Source organism: Myxocyprinus asiaticus, chromosome 15 (assembly GCF_019703515.2).
Source record: "Myxocyprinus asiaticus isolate MX2 ecotype Aquarium Trade chromosome 15, UBuf_Myxa_2, whole genome shotgun sequence".
Taxonomy (NCBI): Eukaryota; Metazoa; Chordata; class Actinopteri; order Cypriniformes; family Catostomidae; genus Myxocyprinus; species Myxocyprinus asiaticus.
Genome location: NC_059358.1, coordinates 48474819 through 48497308, shown reverse-complemented (window position 1 = coordinate 48497308; position 22490 = coordinate 48474819). Strand labels below are relative to the sequence as shown.

The 22490-nt window shown below is 38.6% G+C and overlaps 1 protein-coding gene across 2 annotated transcripts in view; it reads left to right on the top strand.

Annotated features, from left to right (window-relative positions):
• LOC127452515 (zinc finger protein 236-like) overlaps positions 1–22490 on the top strand; it is a 77339-nt gene that overhangs the window by 9680 nt on the left and 45169 nt on the right. For both annotated transcript variants that reach the window (XM_051718011.1, XM_051718010.1), the window contains exons 3-13: positions 2489–2653; positions 2829–3007; positions 3381–3508; positions 3813–3985; positions 7708–7833; positions 8022–8192; positions 8824–9028; positions 11488–11760; positions 17451–17654; positions 18045–18177; positions 18718–18978. In XM_051718011.1, the coding sequence (XP_051573971.1) occupies positions 2489–2653; positions 2829–3007; positions 3381–3508; positions 3813–3985; positions 7708–7833; positions 8022–8192; positions 8824–9028; positions 11488–11760; positions 17451–17654; positions 18045–18177; positions 18718–18978 (2018 nt within the window). The remainder of the gene's footprint in view (positions 1–2488; positions 2654–2828; positions 3008–3380; positions 3509–3812; positions 3986–7707; positions 7834–8021; positions 8193–8823; positions 9029–11487; positions 11761–17450; positions 17655–18044; positions 18178–18717; positions 18979–22490) is intronic.

The following is a 22490-nucleotide window of genomic DNA, read 5'->3' as shown; positions in this document are numbered from 1 at the left end:
ACAGGGCTCATCAGACACTCAGGGCTTGTCGCAGTCAGTGCATGACACAATATTACAAGCCAGAGCTCCTTCTTTGAGGCAGCTCTAGACTTTGAAATGGTGCATTTTCATTGCTTGGTGTTCCTCCCAGGGTAAGGACCCAGTGTGTTGACCTGTGCAGGCAGTGCTCCGCTTTTTACAAGAGCGTGTGGATACAGGACTCTTGTCATTCACACTCAAAGTTTAATGTCACTGCCATTATTGGAGGACATGACCTTTTGGGTGGTTTGTCGCTAGGCAAACAACCTTTGGTCAGTACGTTTTTTAAGGGGAACAAGACAGTCTCGCCCCACTACTGTACCAGTCTGGGACTTAGCACTGGTGTTAGAAGCACTTTAGGGTCCCTCATTTGAGCTGTTTGATGTGGTGAGCTTACACAGACTCATGCTAAAAACTGTGCTGCTGCTCGCATTTGGCCTCAGTAAAATGTATTGGGGACCTCTTGGCCCTGTTGGTCAGAGATTCTCGTTTAGAGAGAAAAATGTTCCAGGTTCAATACATGTTAAGCTCAATGACCAGCATTTGTCGCATAATGTTGAGTACCACCAAAAATTATTTGAACTCATCCCTCCTTTTTATTTAATGCGCTTACAATGGAAACAATACATTGCTTTAAAAGTATAGCAACAAGATGTAAACATTATACATGTTCACATTAGTGGTCGACCGATATATCGCCAAGGCCATAAATCGGACGAAATTCTGACTTTTTTAATTATCGGCATCGGCTGATAAATTTTCCCATTTGGCTGATTTTTTTCTTGAGGGCGCTGAAAATCGCCTGCTTGCATGTGAAGTGACTGAGACATGTAAACGACCAGTAACAGATCATTTTCTTGTTGCATGCAATCGTGTTACTATAATAATAGACTGGTGTGCAACACGGTGTCATTTAAATGGTCTGCATATCAGAGCCGCGGCAGATGCGTTTGAGCTCATAATGTTAAAGTGCTCACCTGTTTCATTCTCCCTCTCTCTCCTCAACAGTTCCCTGTAACTTTTCACTGTCTTGTCTAATGATAAAAAGGCAAATATCAATAAAACTAATATCGTATATACCGTCTGTATATATGCGCATGTCTCGTTTAAACAGATGTAATAAACCAACCTCACACAACTTCAGCAGATCCAGCATCCTGTGGAACACTCATAAATCTTCCTCTGAAGCACGTATTCTAACAGTCTCTCCTCAACAGTTCCCTGTAAATTTTAACTGTCTTGTCTAATGATAAAAGGCAAATATCAATAAAACTTGCATTATATACTGTTTGCAAATATGCAGATATCTCGTTTAAACAGATGTCATTCACGAACCTCACGAAAATCCAGTGTTTTTTTCCCGTCGAGCACTTATTTAATATCTTCCTCTGAAGTGCGTATTCTATTAGCCAGAATCAAAAACTTCAGGATCAAAAGTTCCTCTCATTCACAAATCACGACGGTCACTCCATAACAATCCAAGCAGGTGATCCAGGCCGTTTAAACTGTCAGGAGATTGAGGCTCGTGCTGGATCCGCACGAGTGCGTGAGTGCAACTTCAAGGCTGCATCCTAAACCAGGAAAATGCTGCCTCAGGAGGCTGTATATGGAGGTACGATGAAAATAAGGTGCTTTTCAAACTATTTGGAGACCAGTTACCTTAAGAGTTCCATTCAATCAAAACAGATGTCAGTTAAGCCATTAACTGATTAGGTAGCAAGTCAGCTGCCTACGTTTTCAGATGCAGCCCAAGGTAAAAGCGCTTCACATGTGCTATAAGTAAATGTCTTATTCACTATCATTGTATGTACAATTGGTTTGATTCGGTATTTTTGGAGAAAATGCAATTGCTAACATGGACATGCCATCCATGGTTGCTGGACTACTGTGTGTACTGTTATTTCCTTCTTCCTAATATATTAACAATTTCTTTATGTGCAAATAAATTACTAAAATTTGATGACTAAACAGAAATATGAAGAAACTGCTATCTACCTTTTAAAATACAATATTGTTTTTTTAGTTTTGTGGGAAGTTGAGTAAATGTAGTGCTAAATAAGAGTTTATTATTATTTTTTTTTTTTTTAGCAATTTTATGTTTATTATTTACTGTATTAAATTGTGTGATATATCGGCATTGTATCGGCCTATCGGCAACCCTGCTCTCTGGATATCGGCATCGGCCATTAAAAACCTCATATCGGTCGACCACTAGTTCACATACAGTATGCAAGCAAGGGTAGTACTGCTGCCTTCAACTTTGAGCACTGCTTGTTATATTCTGTTTCTTAAGCAAAATGTGAATGCTGTTTTACATGTACTTTAAAACCTGTTTCCTGAGCTCACTGTAAAATGAAGGTTAACAAATTCATGAGGATTTTTTTTTTTGGTGTTGTTTTGTTAAGGGTAATTTGCATGTCATTAACTTTTTTCTTTAATGTGACCGTTCTTTACTTCTTTCTGTCTGTAGCCATATCGGTGTGACCAGTGTCCCATGTCCTTTAATGTGGAGTGCAATCTTGGCCTTCATAAATCCACTCACAGCACCAGTGAGCTCAAGTGTCCAGTGTGTCATAAGAAGTTCTCCAGAGTGGCCAGTCTGAAGGCACACGTCATGATACATGAGAAAGAAGAGGTCAGACAACTTACTCCAACCTGTGGTCACTGCATTAGTGTTCATTTAACTCATATTAAAAGCTCATTTCACCTGCAAATTCAGCTTGTCCTTCCAGTAACGTTGACAAATTTTTAACAACAATAATTGTCTTTCAGTGTGTTTTGAGGAATGTTTTTCTGCTTTGTGTGTTCAGAACTTCCTGTGTTCAGAGTGTGGAGATGAGTTCATTCTTCAGAGTCAGCTCTCTCTGCATCTGGAGGAACATCGCAAAGAAATCAGTGGAACAAAGTCATACACCTGCAAGACCTGCAGCAAAGAGTTCACGACGCAAAATCAGCTAAAGGAACACTTGAAAAGTCATGCCAAAATCAGGTGCCATCACCCTCTCATTGATCATTCTACGCTGTTATTTAAATGCCTCTGATTTGCCGTTGTCGCTTCATTGTAATCAACACTTTTCAGTGACTATTTTTAAGTGACTCCAATGCTGTTACTTATTTCACATTTGAAGAGAATGTTTACATAGGAGTCTTAAAGGTACAGCAGCCAAAAACTGACAGTTTAGAAAGAGGGTCAGAGAGAGGATGGAAAAGATCATGTAAAAAAGCATCATCAAAGTATCTATGATTTAAAAAAAATCTGCATTTTGACAAAAAAAAGTTGAGAGTGAATTTGAGTGGTATTTACTGTCCTTATACCAAGTACAACTGTTGATATAATTATGATCTCATCAATCCATTTTAAGGCCTATTATAACAAGTTCAAGAAACTACAAGAACATCGATCGGAGAGGATTCAAGAACATTTGCCACCACTGTGGGAAGACGTTTAAGAAACCCAGTCAGCTTGTTCGACATATACGTATTCACACAGGTAAACAGACAAATTAAGGTCCAACAATGGCCACTTATAGTGTTATCTGAATGTCTGTGTCTATGAAGTTTCTAATCAGGGTGAGAAAACCACAGTGGCTGCTGAATGCTTCATTTTTCCCTAACTCATTTCCTAATTAGCCACTTGCATTCACACAGTTCCTGATGTTGAAAGTGGACAAGGATACGTTTTTTGGTTCACTTTAGTTGTTGTTATTGTGTTGTTTTGGGTGTTGACATCTCATAGTTGGCACTGAATAATGCTGTGATATGAGGAGGGTTTTTGACTGTGTGTTTGTTTGCAGGTGAGAGGCCGTATAAATGCACTCACTGCGGGAAGTCCTTCAACCAGAAGGTGGTGCTGCAGACACACATGGTGCGGCACACTGGAGAGAAACCTTACATGTGTTTACAGTGTCCTGCCTCATTCTCACAGAAAGGAAATCTGCACTCGCATGTTCAAAGAGTTCACTCACAGGTAACAAACAGAAATGTGCAGGCTTGATGTGGATAGCTCAACATTCAGCTCTCACGTATTTCTTTCTGTTTATGATCTTCATGGAATAGTTCACCCAAACAGGAATTTAATTCATCATTTGCACAAACTCATGTAATTCCAAACCCGTATGACTTTCTGTACACAAAAAGAGATGTTCAGCTGAATGTTCACACTGCTCTCTTCCATACAATGAAATGAAATGTAATTCATTACTGAAAATGTTCCCCTCTGTCCGAGCCCGTGAGATGCAGTACTTCATCCATGATGATTGGTCATGAGACCAGTGTTAATTTGTATATTTTTTTTTTTTGTTTTTTTTTTTTTGGGCTGTCACTCGATTAAAATTTTTATTCAAATTAATAAAACCGAATTTAAGATATTTAGGATTTCATTTCAGGCCTCCTCATCTAAACAATGCAAGTGAATGTCCTCCATTTTTTGATGGTCCAAAATGCATATTTAGGGTGCATCAAAATAATCCACATGACTCCAGTTGACAAATAAAGTTCTTCTGAACCCAAACGATTGATTATTTTTAGAAACAAAACAATACTTATATACTTTTTAACTACAAATGTTCGCTTCTGTACATCTCTATGACGCGCGCTCATGAGAGGGTTGACGTAAGCTCATTGGTAAGGTCACGCGTCACATGGAGGAGGAGGCAGGAAGTGCGTCATTGTTTACAAGAGAAACTTGCACAGACCACAGACCAAGCGCCGTTCGCGTATTTTAGCCCAAATACACCGATGAGGAACTGAGGGAGATGGAGGAGGCTGCAGCAGCGGTGCAATCTCAATTCTCGGGGAGGCAGAGATCTATGGAGACATGGTGGTGCACATGTAGTAAATGCCAACCAATGCCAACAGAGGCAGAGAGCCTGTGCTACCACGATTGGACCATAGCAATCCCACCATTGGAAACAATCAGCGAGGCAGCCAGTGAGAACACTCCTAGTCCTAGTTGCATTACCGAACATAATGGTTTTCCACCATTACTGAGCCGCAACGTTTTAGAGGTGTTTTTCAATTTGCCACGAATATACTGGAAGTGCTGTCCGAAGCCAGAAGGACCCAATGGCACCCTATCAGTAGAGTAAGTATCATGTTTTGTTTGTTACTATAGCTACTATATAGAAATATATAGGCTATATGATAAAGTTTTCACACATACCTGAGTTCGCTGGAAAACAGCACAGGCACAGCCAATGAATTCAGATATCGACCCTTTGTTTCTTTCGATGGTCTGAAATCCTCAGGGGTAAAATGTTCACTGCACCCCCTCCAATATTTGAAAGAATGTAGGGGTGTACTGATATCCAGGTTCAGCGCGATAAGCCAGAGCTTCAATCGCTCATGATCATATATAGGCAATCGATGAAAAGTTAATATTTTTCCCAGCGTGCATTTTCTTTGGGGTTTCTGAAGGTTGAAGCATCCAGGATACACACGCCAAATGACCATTTTGAACATTACACTTACACAAATACAAATCTACAGCAAAGACAATTAAACCTTTGTACAGCACTCCTTCTCTTGTAAACAATGACGCTCCTCCATGCGTGACCTTACCAATGAGCTTACGTCAACCCTCTCATGAGCACGCGTCACAGAGATGTACGGAAGCGAACATTTGTAGTTAAAAAGTATATAAGTATGGTTTGATTAACCATAAATAATCAAATCGTTTGGGTTCAGAAGAACTTTATTTGTCGACTGGAGTACATTCACTTGCATTGTTTAGAGGAGGAGGCCTGAAATGAAATCCTAAATATCTTAAATTCTGTTTTGATGAAGAAAGAAACTCAGATACATCTTGGATGGCCTGAGGGTGAGTAAATTATCAGCAAATTTTCATTTTTGGGTGAACTATTCCTTTAATCAATTTAATCGCAATTTATAGCATATATACATTTTTGCTGAGAATGCCCCTTAAAAATAATTCTAAATATAATGATTAAATAATTACAAATAGTTATATTTAAATAATTATAAAATAAATATATATATATATATATATATATATATATATATATATATATATATATATATATATATATATATGTGTGTGTGTATAAAATATTCAGATAATTAAAATGCAATACATTATTGTGGCAGTCGAGTAAAGCATTTAAAAAGACAATCCAAAAAATTAAAATAACATTCAGTTTTTAGGTTGCTGTGTCAAGTTAAAACGTAGTTTGAAAAACACGTCTTGAGATCCCTGTGTTCAGACTTGCGCTCAATAAAGCTGTGTTTGAACTTAAGAGTGAGACTCATGTTGTGCTGTCTGCTGTGGGTAAGTGTGGTTTGTTCGGTGTATTAGATGTGTGTTGCCTACACAGCTGGAGTTTTGCTTACTGCCACCTGGAGAAAACAGGTGGTACTTCAAGCTTGAGTTGCCCAATGGTTGGAATATTCCTTATTACTTTCCGGGGACATGATTAATTGCGTAAATTTTTTTAACTATTTTTTATTTTAATTAATCACACTGAATTAATGCATTAAATCGACAGCCCTTTTTTAAATAATTCATAATTTGGTCTTGATGAAAATGTCCTTTTAATTTAGTAGATGTTTCATCATGTCATATTCTTTAATTACACTCAGTTTTATTGACTAAAATGGCATATAATATTAGTAAAAAAAACAAAAAAAAAACATTTTAGTTGACGCTAATGTGAAAAATCACAAAAACATGCATCAAACTGTAACAGACAAATTTTCACCAATTATTCAAATATTAAAATTTGTTTTAACTGCTTACAGTGATTTAATCATATATTAGACATTAATATTTGATTGATACAGTATGTTTAATATGCAAGATTAAACAACATGAGAAAATGATGGTGAAAAGCTGAACTCCTGAAATAATAGCATATAATGAATAAACTGAAGTATGAGCTACTTTTACAAGTGACTCTGTTGTGAATTCCTCACGTTTAGACAGTTTAGGATATTGCATGTTACCACTAGCGTGTTTTTAAGGAAAAGGTGTATTCGCAACGCAAGTTACATATTCTGACTAGCGCGTAACTTAGTTCAAGTTCACCTGTTTATAGGCTTCATTGTCTGTGCAGATGTTAGTTGTAATATGATGTTAATGTTGTGGAGTAATGTCACTTATTACATGGCTCTCTGGAATACTTTATTTTGATTGGTCAATGGCGCCATCTAGCGGTCTGATATTTCTGAGCATCAACTGCACATCCTTGTAACAAACCCGTTCATCTGGGTATTTGCAAGCCATCTTTCCTGCTTCTTGGATCACTGTGCAATCTCTACAATTAAGCTAATAAAATAATTTCAACTCAAGTCAATGTTTCATGTGAATTTATTTATTTATTTGGCAAGTAGTCTTGTAATAAGATGCATAATGAGCAGTCAGATGTCCATTAATTACAAAGTAAACACCAACAGAAACAGTTTTCATTAGTAAATTCATTGACGAGATTAACACTATGTGAGACATGTGAGAACCAATGACATCTGACATAATATCAAACCTGATGCAACCCATCCCCATTCACTTTCATTGTATGAAACAGAGCAATGTGAACATTCTTCAAAACTTCTCTTTTTGTATTCCATGGCCGAAAGAAAGTCATCTGAGGGTGAGCTACGCATTCTGAATTTCTGTTTCAGAGTGAGCAAATTTGTTGATGAGGAATGACAATGTGGCATCTCTTTGTGTTGTAGGCAGCAGGTGGTCCTCTCTTCCCCTGTATGGACTGCAGCTGTGTATATAAGAAGCTTGGCAGCCTCAATGCTCACATCAGCAAAATGCATATCTCAGTGATGGAGGTGGAGGAGCCAGCCACACAGGTGACTGCAGAGATAAAGCTCAAGTGTACTGTTACAGCTCAAGTGCAATGAAGATGACCTGCAGCACTTTAATAGGATATTTTATGTGTGGCATCAGTAAAGACCTGTAGAATTTGATATTGACCATTTGTTAATGAAATTAAGCAGTCTGTGTGTTAAGTATGCAGCTTATTTCCTGTGTTTTACAGAAGGGTGACTTGGGGGCCGGTCAGGGTGCGACGGGGTCAGAGGGCACGGGGGGTGTGACAGATGTTATCCAACAGCTGCTGGAGCTGTCTGATCATGTGACCGCAGACAGCACTCAAGCCCCTCCCCCTGGGCAGGCCATTGACACGGCCATCAACCAGGACATCCTGCAGGTAACCAAGACATTTAAACTATAACAAACAGATTTGGTTTTCAAAATGTGAAAATGTGTTACATTTAACAATTTATGAATGGAGCCACATAAAAAGCCCCATGTCTCTGGGATTGAACCATATAGGGCCTTATATGAAGATATGAAGATACAATGAAAAAACAAAATTGCTCATATCTTAAAAATGTATAATGGCGTTTGCACGATTTTTGCCATACATCTACGACTTTTTGTAAACAACAAAATGACGTGATATCATCAAGAGCAACATCTTGCTACAAATAAATAAATAAGTACATCGTTTGGCCCAAAAAAATGGAGCTACATGGCGAAAGAGAAGCACCTAAGTTTGCTGCCATTTGAAAACTTAGCTGAACGATTTATTTATTTATTTGTAGCAAGATGTTGCTCACGATGACATCACAGTGATGGCATTTTGTCTTTACAAAAACTCGTAGAAGTGAGCCAAAAATCGTGCAAATGGCATTATGCATTTTTAAGACATGAGCAATCAAACACAGTGGCTCCATTTTTTTGCCACCCTGTATATTAAATGTTGTTTAGTGGTTTCTTTGCAACAGCATATAATTTTTGCTCTGTAATGAGAAGAATTGTGATGGTGGTTTTGACAGCAAGCTTTGGAGAATAGCGGCTTGACTGAGATTCCAGTTGGTTCTGAAGCTCAGAGCAGCAGTGCTGGACAGAAGACAGACACAGCAACAGCTCCCAGCAGCACCCCAACAGATGATGGACCAGTCACCTCAAAAATACTTATGACAGACACCATCGTAAAGAAGGAGAAGAGAAGCATTGTCAAAAAGCCTCCACAGATGCTGGGTAACACACTAGATACAGCAGAACAGAGTGCAACTCTCTTCTGGAATATATTTTCCATTAATTTCTTCCAAGGGGATTTCATAAAATCCCTCATAAAAGAGTTGTAAGCCACGACCCAAACCAACCAACTCTGAGGTGAATCACAACATTACACACTTCGATTTGAAATAAAAAACAATTAAAAAATCTGACAAAAAGTCGAAGGTATAAGACTGTGTGCTTCTTTCATGAAGACTTGAACTACAATCCCATAAAGCATTGCGAATGACGTAATAAAAAAAATGGATTTAATATTGTTGATTATAAATATCGAAACATATTTCAATTTTATTGCAAATTATTCAGATATGTACAAATATATTAGTAGTATGAATGTAGAGCACGGCTATTCAATTAGAAGCCTGCAGGCCAGATCTGGCCCGCCAATTTATTTATTTATTTTCTGGCCCTCTGTCTGATTTTAATAAAATCGCCTCACAGTCTGATCAACAGAGATCCCTCTGTGCAAAACTCAGCGGTGATTTTAACAACACTCAGCGGCACATGCAACAGCATTAAGCGGTCATCAGGTAATGCTCACATCTGGACCGTGTGTGCGAATTTTCTGGTCGTAGTTTAGTTGCACTGCTTTCAAAAACATGAACTAGCACAGTTTAGGTGAGCATATTTGATCTCGTCTAATTCAATCAAATGTATTTATGCAATTGCTTAGCTGCCGTGCAGGGTGCGCTAAAATCTACAGATGTAGAAATATAATATCACAGCAGTTGTAACAAAAGTGATGTCAGCTCATATGCTCAATCTTATGAAACAAGAAAAATCGATGATGAAAAGCAAAACTTTAAAGGAAATGCAGTTTGCTTTTATTCTAAATGCTTCACGTTTTAAACGGGCATCTGATCTGTTCAGCGTCTGTCGTGCTCGTAAAAAGTGATAACATGAAGCACCACTGAACCTGCATACATGCATATATCCTGACTTTGCTTGGGGCTCAATATACAGATGTGTGCCATCATTCTCAATACCGAACATCATCAAATCAATTGTTCTCCGGTTACCAATGATTAAACACAAATATCAGGGTCCTGTGTGCAAATTCACAATATTTGCAAGACAAGGAAAGGCTCATTTTCTCCTCATTAAATGGGAAGATAATAGGGACAGAGGAAAAGGAAATTTAAATCTTTTGATATTGTCAAAAATATGGGCTTTAGCTAATCGAAATGCTCTTAGGTTCCTCTTAGTTCCTCTTAGTTTTCATAGTTTGTAAACAATAGCCCTATGTAAAATGAAAAAAAAAATGTATGTGAAGTTGATCAAAACGCATGTTAGTTACGGTTATCACCAGATCTTAAGAAGGAATGTATGTCCAGACCTTAACATTTTAAATTGAATACCCCTGACTATTTAATGTAAAAAAAAAAGAAAACACATACACAGAAAATTCATTGGTCAAGTTTTATTTTTCATGTTAATATGTTACTTACAATGAAAGTGCTAGCTAAGCTAAATTCTGAAAATGTTTGGCCCTCATCAAGTTGTCATTTGGATAATCTGGCCCCCGCAAAAAAGTAATTGAAGAGTCCTGGTGTAGAGAGACTGACACAACACATTTATTGTGCATAATGGAAGTGGGCGGTCACTGCAAAGCTCTTTTGCCGCAGTTTGTTTGCTGCTCTTCTCTGATTGGTGGAGCTTTCTTTGCTGAATCTTGGCTAGTGTTGTTCTTCTGCAGGAATTATGCTATTAAACATAATTTTTTTTAAATGAAGTTGAAATAACACAAACTGATATGCCATCAGTTAACAACCTCAGAGCTCACGTTAGGTCTGTATTTAAAGGTTTATAAGTTATCGTTAAAAATCAATTTGTGTATGAATAAAATGAAGGGGTTTTATCTTCTGGAACTACAGTAGATCTAGATAGATGTCCCCTAAATAGAGTGATGAGGAAACACATTTTTGCACCAGCTACTCCAAAATTTGCTGGGAAATCACGTGTAACAAATGACACAATTCTGTTTAAAAGCACTTTTTTAGCATTTTTAAGCATACCTTTTAAAATTAAAATGAATTTGGAAATGTCTTAAGTATTTTATATTTGCTTTAATGTCAGCATGCACTGGAGCTGGCATGAAAAAAAACCCTGATGATCATGTTGTCCAGCATGATTTGAGAATGTTCCAGAGAGCATATTTTGTGCTTAACGAAAACAAGGAACTTTCACTGTCTGTACAAAGAGGTTTACATTCTCTGTCACTAATTAGCTTACATTTGGTTAGTGGCCTAGAAATAGTGCAGAATCTGAAATATTTCTTCATTTTACATCAGAACATTTCTTTGTTTTAAATTTTTAAAAATGGTAAAACTTGTTTATTTTTAGGTTTTTATCCCAGCTCTTTTAGTGTAGTTTCAAACTTTTGGACACCACTGATGTTTGATATTTGCGTTTGTTTTTAGGCACTATCAGACAGGACAGTGGCGTGAGGTGGCACGGCTGTCCATACTGCTCAAAAGAGTTCAAGAAGCCAAGCGATCTGGTGCGTCACATCCGCATTCACACTCACGAGAAACCCTACAAGTGTAAGCAGTGTTTCCGTGCGTTTGCAGTGAAGAGCACGCTGACCGCTCACATGAAGATCCACACGGGCATCAAAGCCTTTGAGTGTCAGTACTGCATGAAGTGTTTCTCTACATCTGGCAGCATGAAGGTCCATCAGCGTCTGCACACCGGTGAGAACACAAATCCTGCATGATACACGGTTATAATAGTTAACTGAAATGAAATTCCAAAAAATAACCTTAAACAAGGAAATAAAATTTAAAACTAAATTATCCATAAAAACGTAACTGAAACTGTCCTGCATTGCTTCACAACTAACTAAAATAATAATAAAAAAAAGAGATCATTAATCATTTTCAGTTTTAGTTTTTAAACCATGGCTTGTGCTTGTTGCAAAATCCTTTATGTTTCTTTTATCTACGTTAGCTGCATTGAAAACACATGATCTACTGGCCATGATTGTCTAGCAGGAGAAACCTCATGGCCGGAAGGAGATGCACCTGCTGTATTTTTGTTTTTTTTTCAGTATTGTGCACTGACTGATAGGCCTAAATGCATAGTTGTTTCTCAAAATAACATAAGTAGCTGGTATCTGGAAGGGAAAACCCCAACAAACTTGAAAGTACACCTGCAAAGTGATGTGTCCTTGCACGATTACTACACCCTAAAAGGCTGAGTGTTATGAAACGGTCTCCATCCATTCAGCGCTTCAGTCAGTGATGTGTGATCGCGGAGCGCCCTCTAGCACACATGTTGAGCAGGGCAGCAATTTTAGATGATGCTTATCGCATTACAATTCAAATCGTCTTTTCTCGTCTTGCCAGACAGCGAAAGACGCATTTGATGGGTTACCATCCCGGTTACCTTCTCTCCCCCTCCATGAAAAACAGCTGATTGTCAAGCCATACTTTCCTCACATGGAAATCCTAATACGGGGCTGATGAACACTGTTGTCTTTTCAGTTGATTTAAAGACGGCACTGCATGACTTGATGTTGTTTTGTGATGTGATGTTTAATCCCAGCTGTGAGACTATATTCGCGTCCGGAGGTCATTTGAACAGAGGCATAAAACTCTTGCAATGTCTCAATACGGAGGACAGCAGACTAGGCACATTAACCTGTTGATGCTCATTGACCCCACTTTACTTTGCTTAAATTAGTTCACATTTACCATATAGTGTGCTGTTCAAAATTGTTATAATGTTGACAATTTATACATCTTTATAATACTTTATGTCAACATTATTAACTATTTTTGGATTAGACTGTATAGTATATGTGAACTAATTTAAGCAAAGTGACATCAGTTCTGGGGGGGAGGGGGGGGCATGCACATCAACAGGTTAATATAGAACGGTAATTAAAACTGACTGGAACTACCTGTGCATTAAACGGTTTCAGCGCACACATTCCATCCAATCAGAATCGAGTATTCAAACAGATCATGATATAACTGAAACTAAACTAAATAATAATTTGAAATAAAAAATGTAATCAAATTTAAAACTATATTCAAAACTCATAACTATCTGATACACACACGTTTGTACCAGAATTCCTTGAATCATACAGTGGCCCCAAAAATTATTTAGACACTTGAGTCACTTTTAAAAATGCCTGAATGTCATGGACCTCATTTAAAACAGCGCCATCTTTGATTTTTGAGGTGAATGAAAACGAGACTGTGAGGGATAGATGTACAGTCTCTTCAGTGACATACACTGTATAAAGCTATCAAAAATCTCCTAGATCGCTTTTAATTTTTCACAACTCATGTTGTCTGGAGTTTTTAGTGTGCTGAATGTTCTTGGAAAGATATTTTTTCAATGTTTCATCACTTTAAACTACAGTACAGCCCACTGAAGAGACTGTATTTTTATTCCTCACAGCCTCGTTGATATTCCCATAAAAAATCAAAGATAGCACTGCTGTGAATAAGTTCTATTGCATTAGAGACAAAATAACAAAGCAAGTCTCATCAAATAAGTTTTCCCAGAACTAGTAATGCTAGAGCTAACTAACTCAGAACTACTAGCAGAGGAACCATAGGTGTAGTTCATCGCATTTACTATGGACATGTTTGTAGCGGTGCCTGTCAGCCCGATATAATGATAAAATCATTTGAATAAGAAAGGAGTTCAGGCGCCAGGCAGTGCTTAGATCTCCGCCACAATAAATAAAAGAATTCTCCGCTACATACACCAAACAACAGTTCCACGATAATCTTTTAAATTAAGTCCTTCAAATAGAAAGAAAAAAATCATTTTAAAATAGCTTAATCAAAATTTTCAACAAAAACAAACTCAAGTAGATCCCAAAAATCTAACTATGGGCCAAATCTTGAGCCAAATGTCCATGTTAAAATGTAAGTGTTTTTTCTTTTTTTTTTCTCGGATATTGTTAATTATACAAATTTTTACAAATTTAAGTCTCTGATACAAGTAGATGTATACATGCCGTAAAATCAATGGACATGTTGTAATTTGGGCAAAATCTTCTGGTGTTTTCCAGTGGACTTTTTTTTAATAAAAGGATCAAATGGGCAGATTCAATTCATATCAAACTTTATTGGCAAGAGAAACTTAAGTGTACATTGCTAATGCATTATTAGACACTGTACATACAGATATAAAACATATTGGGTCTGTTCCAAAACTTAGTGAGCTGTCTTCTATGGCAGCGTCCTTACTGAAATGAGGCCTCATAAGGGAGCAATTTGGAACGCTCTACATAGACAGCAGCTCCGTGCATTATTCAAATAGCGCTCCTCACAGGAGATGGGCAATACAACTTTCTTTTCGATCCGATACCAATCATTTCAAATCCAATAACGTCGATACCAATACCGATACTTGTATTAAATAGATTTTTTGCAATTTATTGGGATAAAATGGGTAATTTAAAATATTATTTTTAGTCATAATTCAAGTCTTTTTTTCTTTTTTTTTTATATTTGTGAGCCTAAACACAAATGTTTACCCTTACAAAAATAAACCATGGTTTCACTACAGTAACTATAGTTTAACCATGGTGTGTGTGTGTGTGTATATATATATATATATATATATATATATATATATATATATATATATATATATATATATATATATATACACACACACTTCACTCAACGGTGCTGCGGCATTGCAACAACTGCTCATTGTTCTGGTGGCCTCACGTATCATCACTTATTTCAGGAGGGCATAGGCAAAATCCTAAGAAAGATAGGTGGGCATACGGCATATGCTTGTGTATGCCCTTGACTACACTACTGTCCAGAATCTGTTTCTCTGATTTTCTGTCATTACCTCTACAAAGCACTGATCCCTCTTTTTTGAACGAGTCTTGTGACAGCGCAAGCGCTTGTTTGCTTGTGTCTTTCAGCATGCATGTTAAGATGAGTGGAAGAAGAAATAGTTCGCATCCGTCACAAGTATTTGCTAATATAGTCTAATCCTTTTTATTTCACTTTGAAGCTTATGATTATTGTTCATGGTAACCAAATAATAATATCCTTAGTTTAAAAAAAAGATTTTTTAGAATCAATATTTTTGTGTGAGGATCGATATTTTTGATACAACATCAGTAATGGAAATATCGATACTTTAGGATACGCCCATCACTACTCCTCATGCACAGCGCACGAGACACTCAACTAGCAACTGATTTCAATACAGGTGACGCAAGGGAAAAGACGCGATCCTCTAATGAGCATAAATATGCACAGCACACACATTTTGGGTAAAATAGTCTGTTTTGTATCATATTAAACTGTTATTTATCGATACTTTTCAGTATTGAATGGATTATAAGTATATTTATAATCTAAATTTCTCTCGCTTTGTCCACCATCTTGGATTTATTTTTCCGCCGAGCTCATCACGGTGCATTCTGGGATTGCCTACCCGGGGAAGCATACATACAATACTACCTTAGAATTTGGCCAAAACAAGATATCTTAAAAGGCAGCATAATTAAGATGCCTATCTTTTGGAACTCCCTTCGTGTCGGGAGCGTGCCTATGTCTTAAAATGCTGCCTCCAGAGGAAGCTCACTAGGTTTTGAAACAGACCCATTGAATGCTGAATTTTAATTTGCGAAAGCTTAAAATCTCAAAACTATTATTTCCTCTGCCTGCCATTCAGTCTCTACAAGTAAACCTAGCAGTAGCTTGCTGATCGGCCAGGTCCTTTAGTTTCTATCGCGCACACGCTGGGTCTTTCTCGGGGGTTTGCTTTTGAAACGGATTCAGATGAGAGTCAGTGAGTGTTTTCGAGCGATGCAAAGAGATACAGCAGCTTGCCTGTATCACTCGCCAGCTTACAGATGAAGAATGTTCATTCTCCATACAGTAAATGTGCTCCCGCATTTTATTAGCTTACTTGTAGAGATTGCACAGTGATCCGAGAAGCAGGAAAGATGGCGCAGAACCCGGATGAGCGGTCTGATACATGGATGTGCGGTTGTTGAAGAGAAATATCAGACCACTAGATGGCGCCATTGACCAATCAGAATTGAGTATTCTAGAGAGCTGTGTAATAACATGAACTAACAATGACCATGTTTACATGGACACCAGAAAGCCGTTTATTACGTGAAAGGCTCAAGACTTAAGGCTTAAGGCTTAAGGCTCGAAATCTGTTGATGCATTTTCATGAGCTGTGTTCGCAGCGTACTTTTTACTCCAATATACATGCAGCTCAGTCAGGAAGCAACTTTCTCCACAACAACATCATTTCCCCATGACGCTTGTGTAAATAACGAACATGGGATCCAAGGAAGACTCACAGTTTTATTCTCTGTTGCTTCGCTTTATTTCCAGATATTCCAGAGTTGTTGCTGTGTTTGTTTCTTTAACTTTCACAATAGGGGCTTTCCCTCTTACATAAAACTCCAGGATTCCCTCAATGTATGAGCGCATATAATGGAACATGAGGGACAATCAATATTTTACATTTGTGTTTATAAATAGGTATAGTTTATAGTGTATGTGATTTTCCCACTGTACTCCCAGAAATGTTGAATTCTTTCTGCTGTGTTGAGTTGTTGTTGGGCTCCAACCTATGACGTTTATTATCCGGTCTGTTAGCGCACATGTGCACTCCTCAAAAAACGGTTAGAACAATGCTTATGCGTTTACGTGACCACATAAACTGTTAACACACCTAGGTGTGTTAAACCGCTTTCTCTTAATCCCTTAAAAGGCGTGAGGATATCGTGTTCTTGTTTACGTGACGTTTCAGAATGGCGCTTTCTGCAAAAATCCTGGAATAAACTGTTTTCTAAAGTGCATGTAAACACAGTCAGTGAACAGTACTTTTACAGCATTTATTAATCTTGGTTAATGTTAATTTCAACATAAACTAATGCATTTTTTAATGTTGTATTTGTTAACATTAGTTGCACTATGAATTAACATGAACTAACAATGAACAATTGTATGTTTATTAAATAACACTAACAAAGATTAATAAATGCTGTAAAAAATATATTGTTAATTGCTTATTCATGATACCTAATGCATTAACTAATGTTAACGAATGGAAACTAATTGTAAAGTGTTACCATTATAGTTAGCAGTTTCTGTGTCTTGTTCGGACAAGATTTTCAGCCTTTTTTTTTCCCCATTTCAGCCGAAAACCGAAAATGAAAACGAAACCAAAAATGCGGCTGAAAATTTTCCTGTAAGGCTAAAGGGTCCAAATACTGTGTGATTTTTTGGGGGTTGGTAATCGTTGAGTAATCATTTCTGAGAGAACATTTGTAAACTTGTACCGCGAGACAGGTTGAGAGATCCATATGTAACCCACTGGCATTAGCTCAGTAGTGAAGTTTGACATGTTTTTTGCTTTGTCTCAGGTGTACGGCCGTTCCCATGTCCTCATTGTGAGAAGTTCTTCCGTACTTCAGGCCACAGGAAAACACACATCGCCTCTCACTTTAAGAGCATACACCAGAAGAAGCACAAATACCCCAGAAAGCCTCATAAAACACGAGTGTCCAGGAGCAATCTGCCTTTGCCTGATATACCACTGCAAGAGCCAATACTCATCACAGACATGGGTACACAAGATTTAATCTACATAAAATAACAAACCTGAGCCTGACATTTCTTCAGTCTCTGCACTTCTATGTAGCAAACACTTCACAGCAGCATCATGACTGACAACTTATGAAGTGTAATGAACTCGTTACACTTATGAAGGCAGCTTTAAAGAATGTGTACAGTGAACCACCGACAGTTGAAGATGCTGAATTTGATCAGAAATGGCTTTATTTTGCTTTAAGTGTATTATCACAGACACCTAGAAAGCCTTTTACTCCTCTGAACAGTCCTGTAAGTTACTGTGATGTTTAAAATACACTTAAATCTAACATACAGTAAATACAGGAGATGACTCTGAGATGAGAGGCATGTTTCTTTGTGTTATCGTTGTGTTCTCGTCCCCACAGGGCTCCTGCAGAACCAGAACTCACGGGCCGCACTGCAGCAGTATCTGGACATCGTGGAGAACGAGCGGCCTTACAAGTGTGGATACTGCAGCAAAGCTTACAAGAAATCAAGTCACCTTAAACAGCACATCAGGTAAGAGTTAGGACACAGTGGCTACATGTAATAACGTGTTTGGAAGGATTATTATTATTCCATTCATGACGTAATGTAAGTTGTGGACTGCAGTTCTATAGGGGACAGAAAAGGAGAAATGATTAGTGCAGGACAGAGCGGAGGCAGTTGTAACTACATGTGTCTACAACACTACATTTCTTATAGGTAGTATTCAGCCAAAAATAAATGTTATGTCATTATTTACTCGCCCTCATGTCATTCCAAACCTTTCCATTTTTTCCATGAAATCAAAGTGGGCTGCCAAGCTCTAAACTGGTCCATGTTGTTATAAGTCTTCTGAAGCCATACAATAGTGATTCTGTGAGGAACAGACTGAAATTTATATGTTGATCTCCACCCTAGCTCTAGATCTGTTCTGCCCACAGACACATTAATTTGAAGGTTGAACTAGAAATAGCAAAATAAAAAAAATTGCATCTATCCATGATTGTTTGTGCAGACATGCCATGTGTTTGAGTATGATGTGTGTGAGCACTGTGTGTTTGCTGTATTTTGCAGGTCACACACAGGAGAGCGGCCGTACAAGTGTCTGCAGTGCAGTAAGGGCTTTGCGTCATCCGGCGTGCTGAAAGCTCACATCCGCACTCACTCTGGACTCAAAGCCTTCAAGTGTCTGCTGTGTGACACCACCTTCACCACCAGCGGTAGCCTGAGACGTCACATGACCACACACAGCGAAATACGACCGTACATGTGTCCATACTGCCAGAAGACCTTCAAATCCTCCCCCAACTGCAGGAAACACATGAAAACACACAGGTAAAGCACGAAAGTGCACAGGGGATGAGGGGCTTAGTTTTTTCCTGATAAAATAATAAGGAAAGACTAAGATATCGGTCCATTTAATTGGTTAATGGCTTAGTTATTGTTATCTACAAAATCCAAAATGTGACGATATATATCATGGATATGAAAAATGGATCACAGTGTAACATAGAGTTAGCTTTAACCATTTCTCTCAATTTTGACCAACAACAAGTTTGAACAACTGAGGGTGTAGTCAACATAGGCCTAAAGCCCAAAGTATACTTCGGTTTAGGGCATGTGATGTAAATTTCGTCATCAACAGGGTACACAAGCACTGTGATTGTGCAGCCCGCACATATGCGCCTGGAATCGCTCGCACTAATTAGTGCTTCCACTAGGTGACACAGCTGGGCTGTTGCTTTCATGATGTAGTGCAAGAAGAGTACATAAACGCTGGTGTACTACATGAGATGAAGATGGAAACAACAAGAGTGGTTGTGCACATCAAGAGCGCATGTGTGAGGATGTCTGGAGATAAAGACATCTTTATGGGTATAAACTCCTGAAGAGAAACAGTCCAGTATCATATAGCAGTTGTAGCAGAGTATGCATTCGACCACGTGTATGCACGCACGGTCAGATAGAGTATATTTTGAAAGGCGGGAGCACTCGACTGTACGCATACGCTAGTGCAGTGGTTTTCCAAAAAAAAATTTGTTTTTTTTTTCGGGGGGGGTTCCCCCCCCTTTTTTCACCCAATTTGGAATGCCCAATTCCCAATGCACTTCTAAGTCCTCTTGGTCGCCTCTTGGTGATTCACCTCAGTCCGGGTGGCGGAGGATGAATCTCAGTTGCTTCCGCATCTGAGACCGTCAACCTGTGCATCTTATCATGTGGCTTCACGCCATCCACTGCGGCATCCACGCTCAACTCACCACACGCTCCACCGAAAACGAACCACATTATAGCGACCTTGAGGAGGTTACCCCAAGTGACTCTACCCTCCCTAGCAACCGGGCCAATTTGGTTGCTTAGGAGACCTGGCTGGAGTCATTAGCACGCCCTGGGATTCGAACTAGCGAGATAGTGAACTCCAGGGGTGGTAGCCAGTGTCTTTTACCACTGAGCTACCCAGGCCCCCCGTTTTCAAACTTTTTTAAGAGTGACCCATTTTTTTTTTCTTTTTAAATTGACACGACCCATATACACAACCACCACTTAAAATGTTGCATGCAATCAAGTCAAGCAATAAGAATACTAATATATATATAACTTAATGAGAAGGGTGGGCCTGCTTATTCTGCATAATCTGGTCCCAAGCTGGTTCACAGGACGACAGGGTAACACACATGTCCGTAGAAGTATTCAGTTTGTTTCGTTGTTTCGCCTTCATTTTGGTTAAAACTGAGAATCCAGTTTCACACATATGGGTAGTTGTGAAGGGCAGTAGCAATGAAATGCTTGCTTTGCTCAGCATGGGATACTCGGTGGAGAGGCCAATCCAGAACGAAGACAATTTTTCTGTTTTGTGTCGAGTTTTCAATGTGCCGTCACAGGTTAGTTGCAGCATTTCTGATTCTTCAGAAGGAGTTAAATTCAGTTCAGCGATTGAATCTGGGGTTTCAAAGTCAAAGGGATTTTTCATCCACCGTTTGTCTTTTAATTCATTGAACTGTGGAAAGTAGCGAGAGAAATTCCCCATCAGTGCATCCAGTTGTGACTTAATGAGGCGCGTCTGGCCAGCGACTGATTTCTTTGACACACCATTTTCTTCAATGTGTTTCATCATTGTTGGAAACATATAGTAGCTTGGGGTTTTGTTCGAGTGACTTCTGGAAAGCCTGAATTTATTCTCAATGTCTGAAAATATTGTCCTCCCTTCCTTGTAATTTTAGATTCAGTTAGTTTAGAACAGAAAATATGTCAGCAAGATAAGACAGGGTTAAAAGCCATTTCTTATCACTGAATGAGCCTGCGAGAGGAGACAGTTTCTCAGTTAGGAAAGCATGTATTTCACTCAGCTGACCACCCTGCCCTTCGACAGCCATCTCACATCTGTATGAAAGAGTAAATGTGTGTGCTCGGCTCCCATTTCAGTACACAGTGCCTCGAAACGTCAGCTATTAAGAGCACTACCTTTAGTGTAGTTCACAACTTTAACAATGTCTCTCATCACCACTTCAAGCTCAAGTGGGATTCCTTTTGATGCCAAAGCTTCACGATGAATAAAACAATGATTCCAAACAATGTTCTGTCCTGCTGCATCCTTAATCCTTCTGACAACTCTGCTGTTTTTGCCAGTGATGTTGGCTGCCCTGTCGCTGGTGATGCCTTTGCAATTGGCCCAATCCAGATCGCATTTTGTCATGAAAGCATTTAACTCTTCAAAAATATGTGCTCCTGACATGCTGGAAGGCAATGTTAGGCAGCACAGATCTTCAACAAATTCACCTTGCCAAATGTACCGAACATAAACCAATAACATAGCGCTTGATGCAATGTTGGTGCTCTCGTTCAGCTGAATAGCAAAATCCTTTGCTGACTTGTCTCGCTATAAGCTGTTCTTCCAAATTTTGGGCAATATCCCCAATTCGACGTGACAGTATTGTCACTAAGAGGTATTAGTTTTAGCTTTTCAGATGCCTTTTCATTCAGAACTGTATTAACTATGTCTAGAGCAGCAGGCAATATTAATCTCTCTGCAATTGAGTGGGGCACTTTTTCTTTGGCAACACGATATGAAACTTTATAAGATGCCAAGTGCAATTTGTAATTGTGTGTTATGCACCTGAGCTGATGACTGAATTTCTTGAGCCTTCATCTGAAAAAAAGATAATGGTTTGTCTTCCAGATCGGCATGACGTGTACTTAAATGTCTTTCCAACTTCGCTGGTTTCAAACTTTCATTTGCCAACTTTTCCCCGCATACTGCGCACACTGGTATAGCAGCATGGCCTGCGTCGGAACAGTTGACGAACCCAAACTTCAAAAAATCATCTTTATATGGCCTTACTCCGGTTTTCTGCATTTTCTTTGCTGGGCGAGAACTATCAGTACTGATACTGCTACACTGTTCGCATGCATCGCCTTCACAATCTTTTCTGCTGATCTCCGCTGTGTGCAGCAGGGTTGGACGGCTGACGGCGTTTTCTGCTGCTTCATTTGAAGGGGTCTCGGTCTCAGGCCCTCTTTTTCTTGTGAAAAAATCATAAATGGTACTTTTTGGCTTTGGCCTGCTCATCATGTTCAGCATAAAAGAAATGAAAGCCTGACTAGTAATGTCACGCTAGTGAAGCCTTTGCATCATCGCAGTGGGGGGGGGGGTGATGGCTGCGTCAATACATGTGATAATGTTCTGAGCACTGCGCGAGGTTAAAAAAAAGTGTTTGATTGCATGTACGTGGGTAAGGTGACAGAGGTGGAGTATTTATTTTGTATTTAGTTGAATAATGTATTTCAATGTGCTTCTATTCAAAGTTCTTCTTCTTCTTCTTATTATTATTATTATTAAAATTGAATTAATT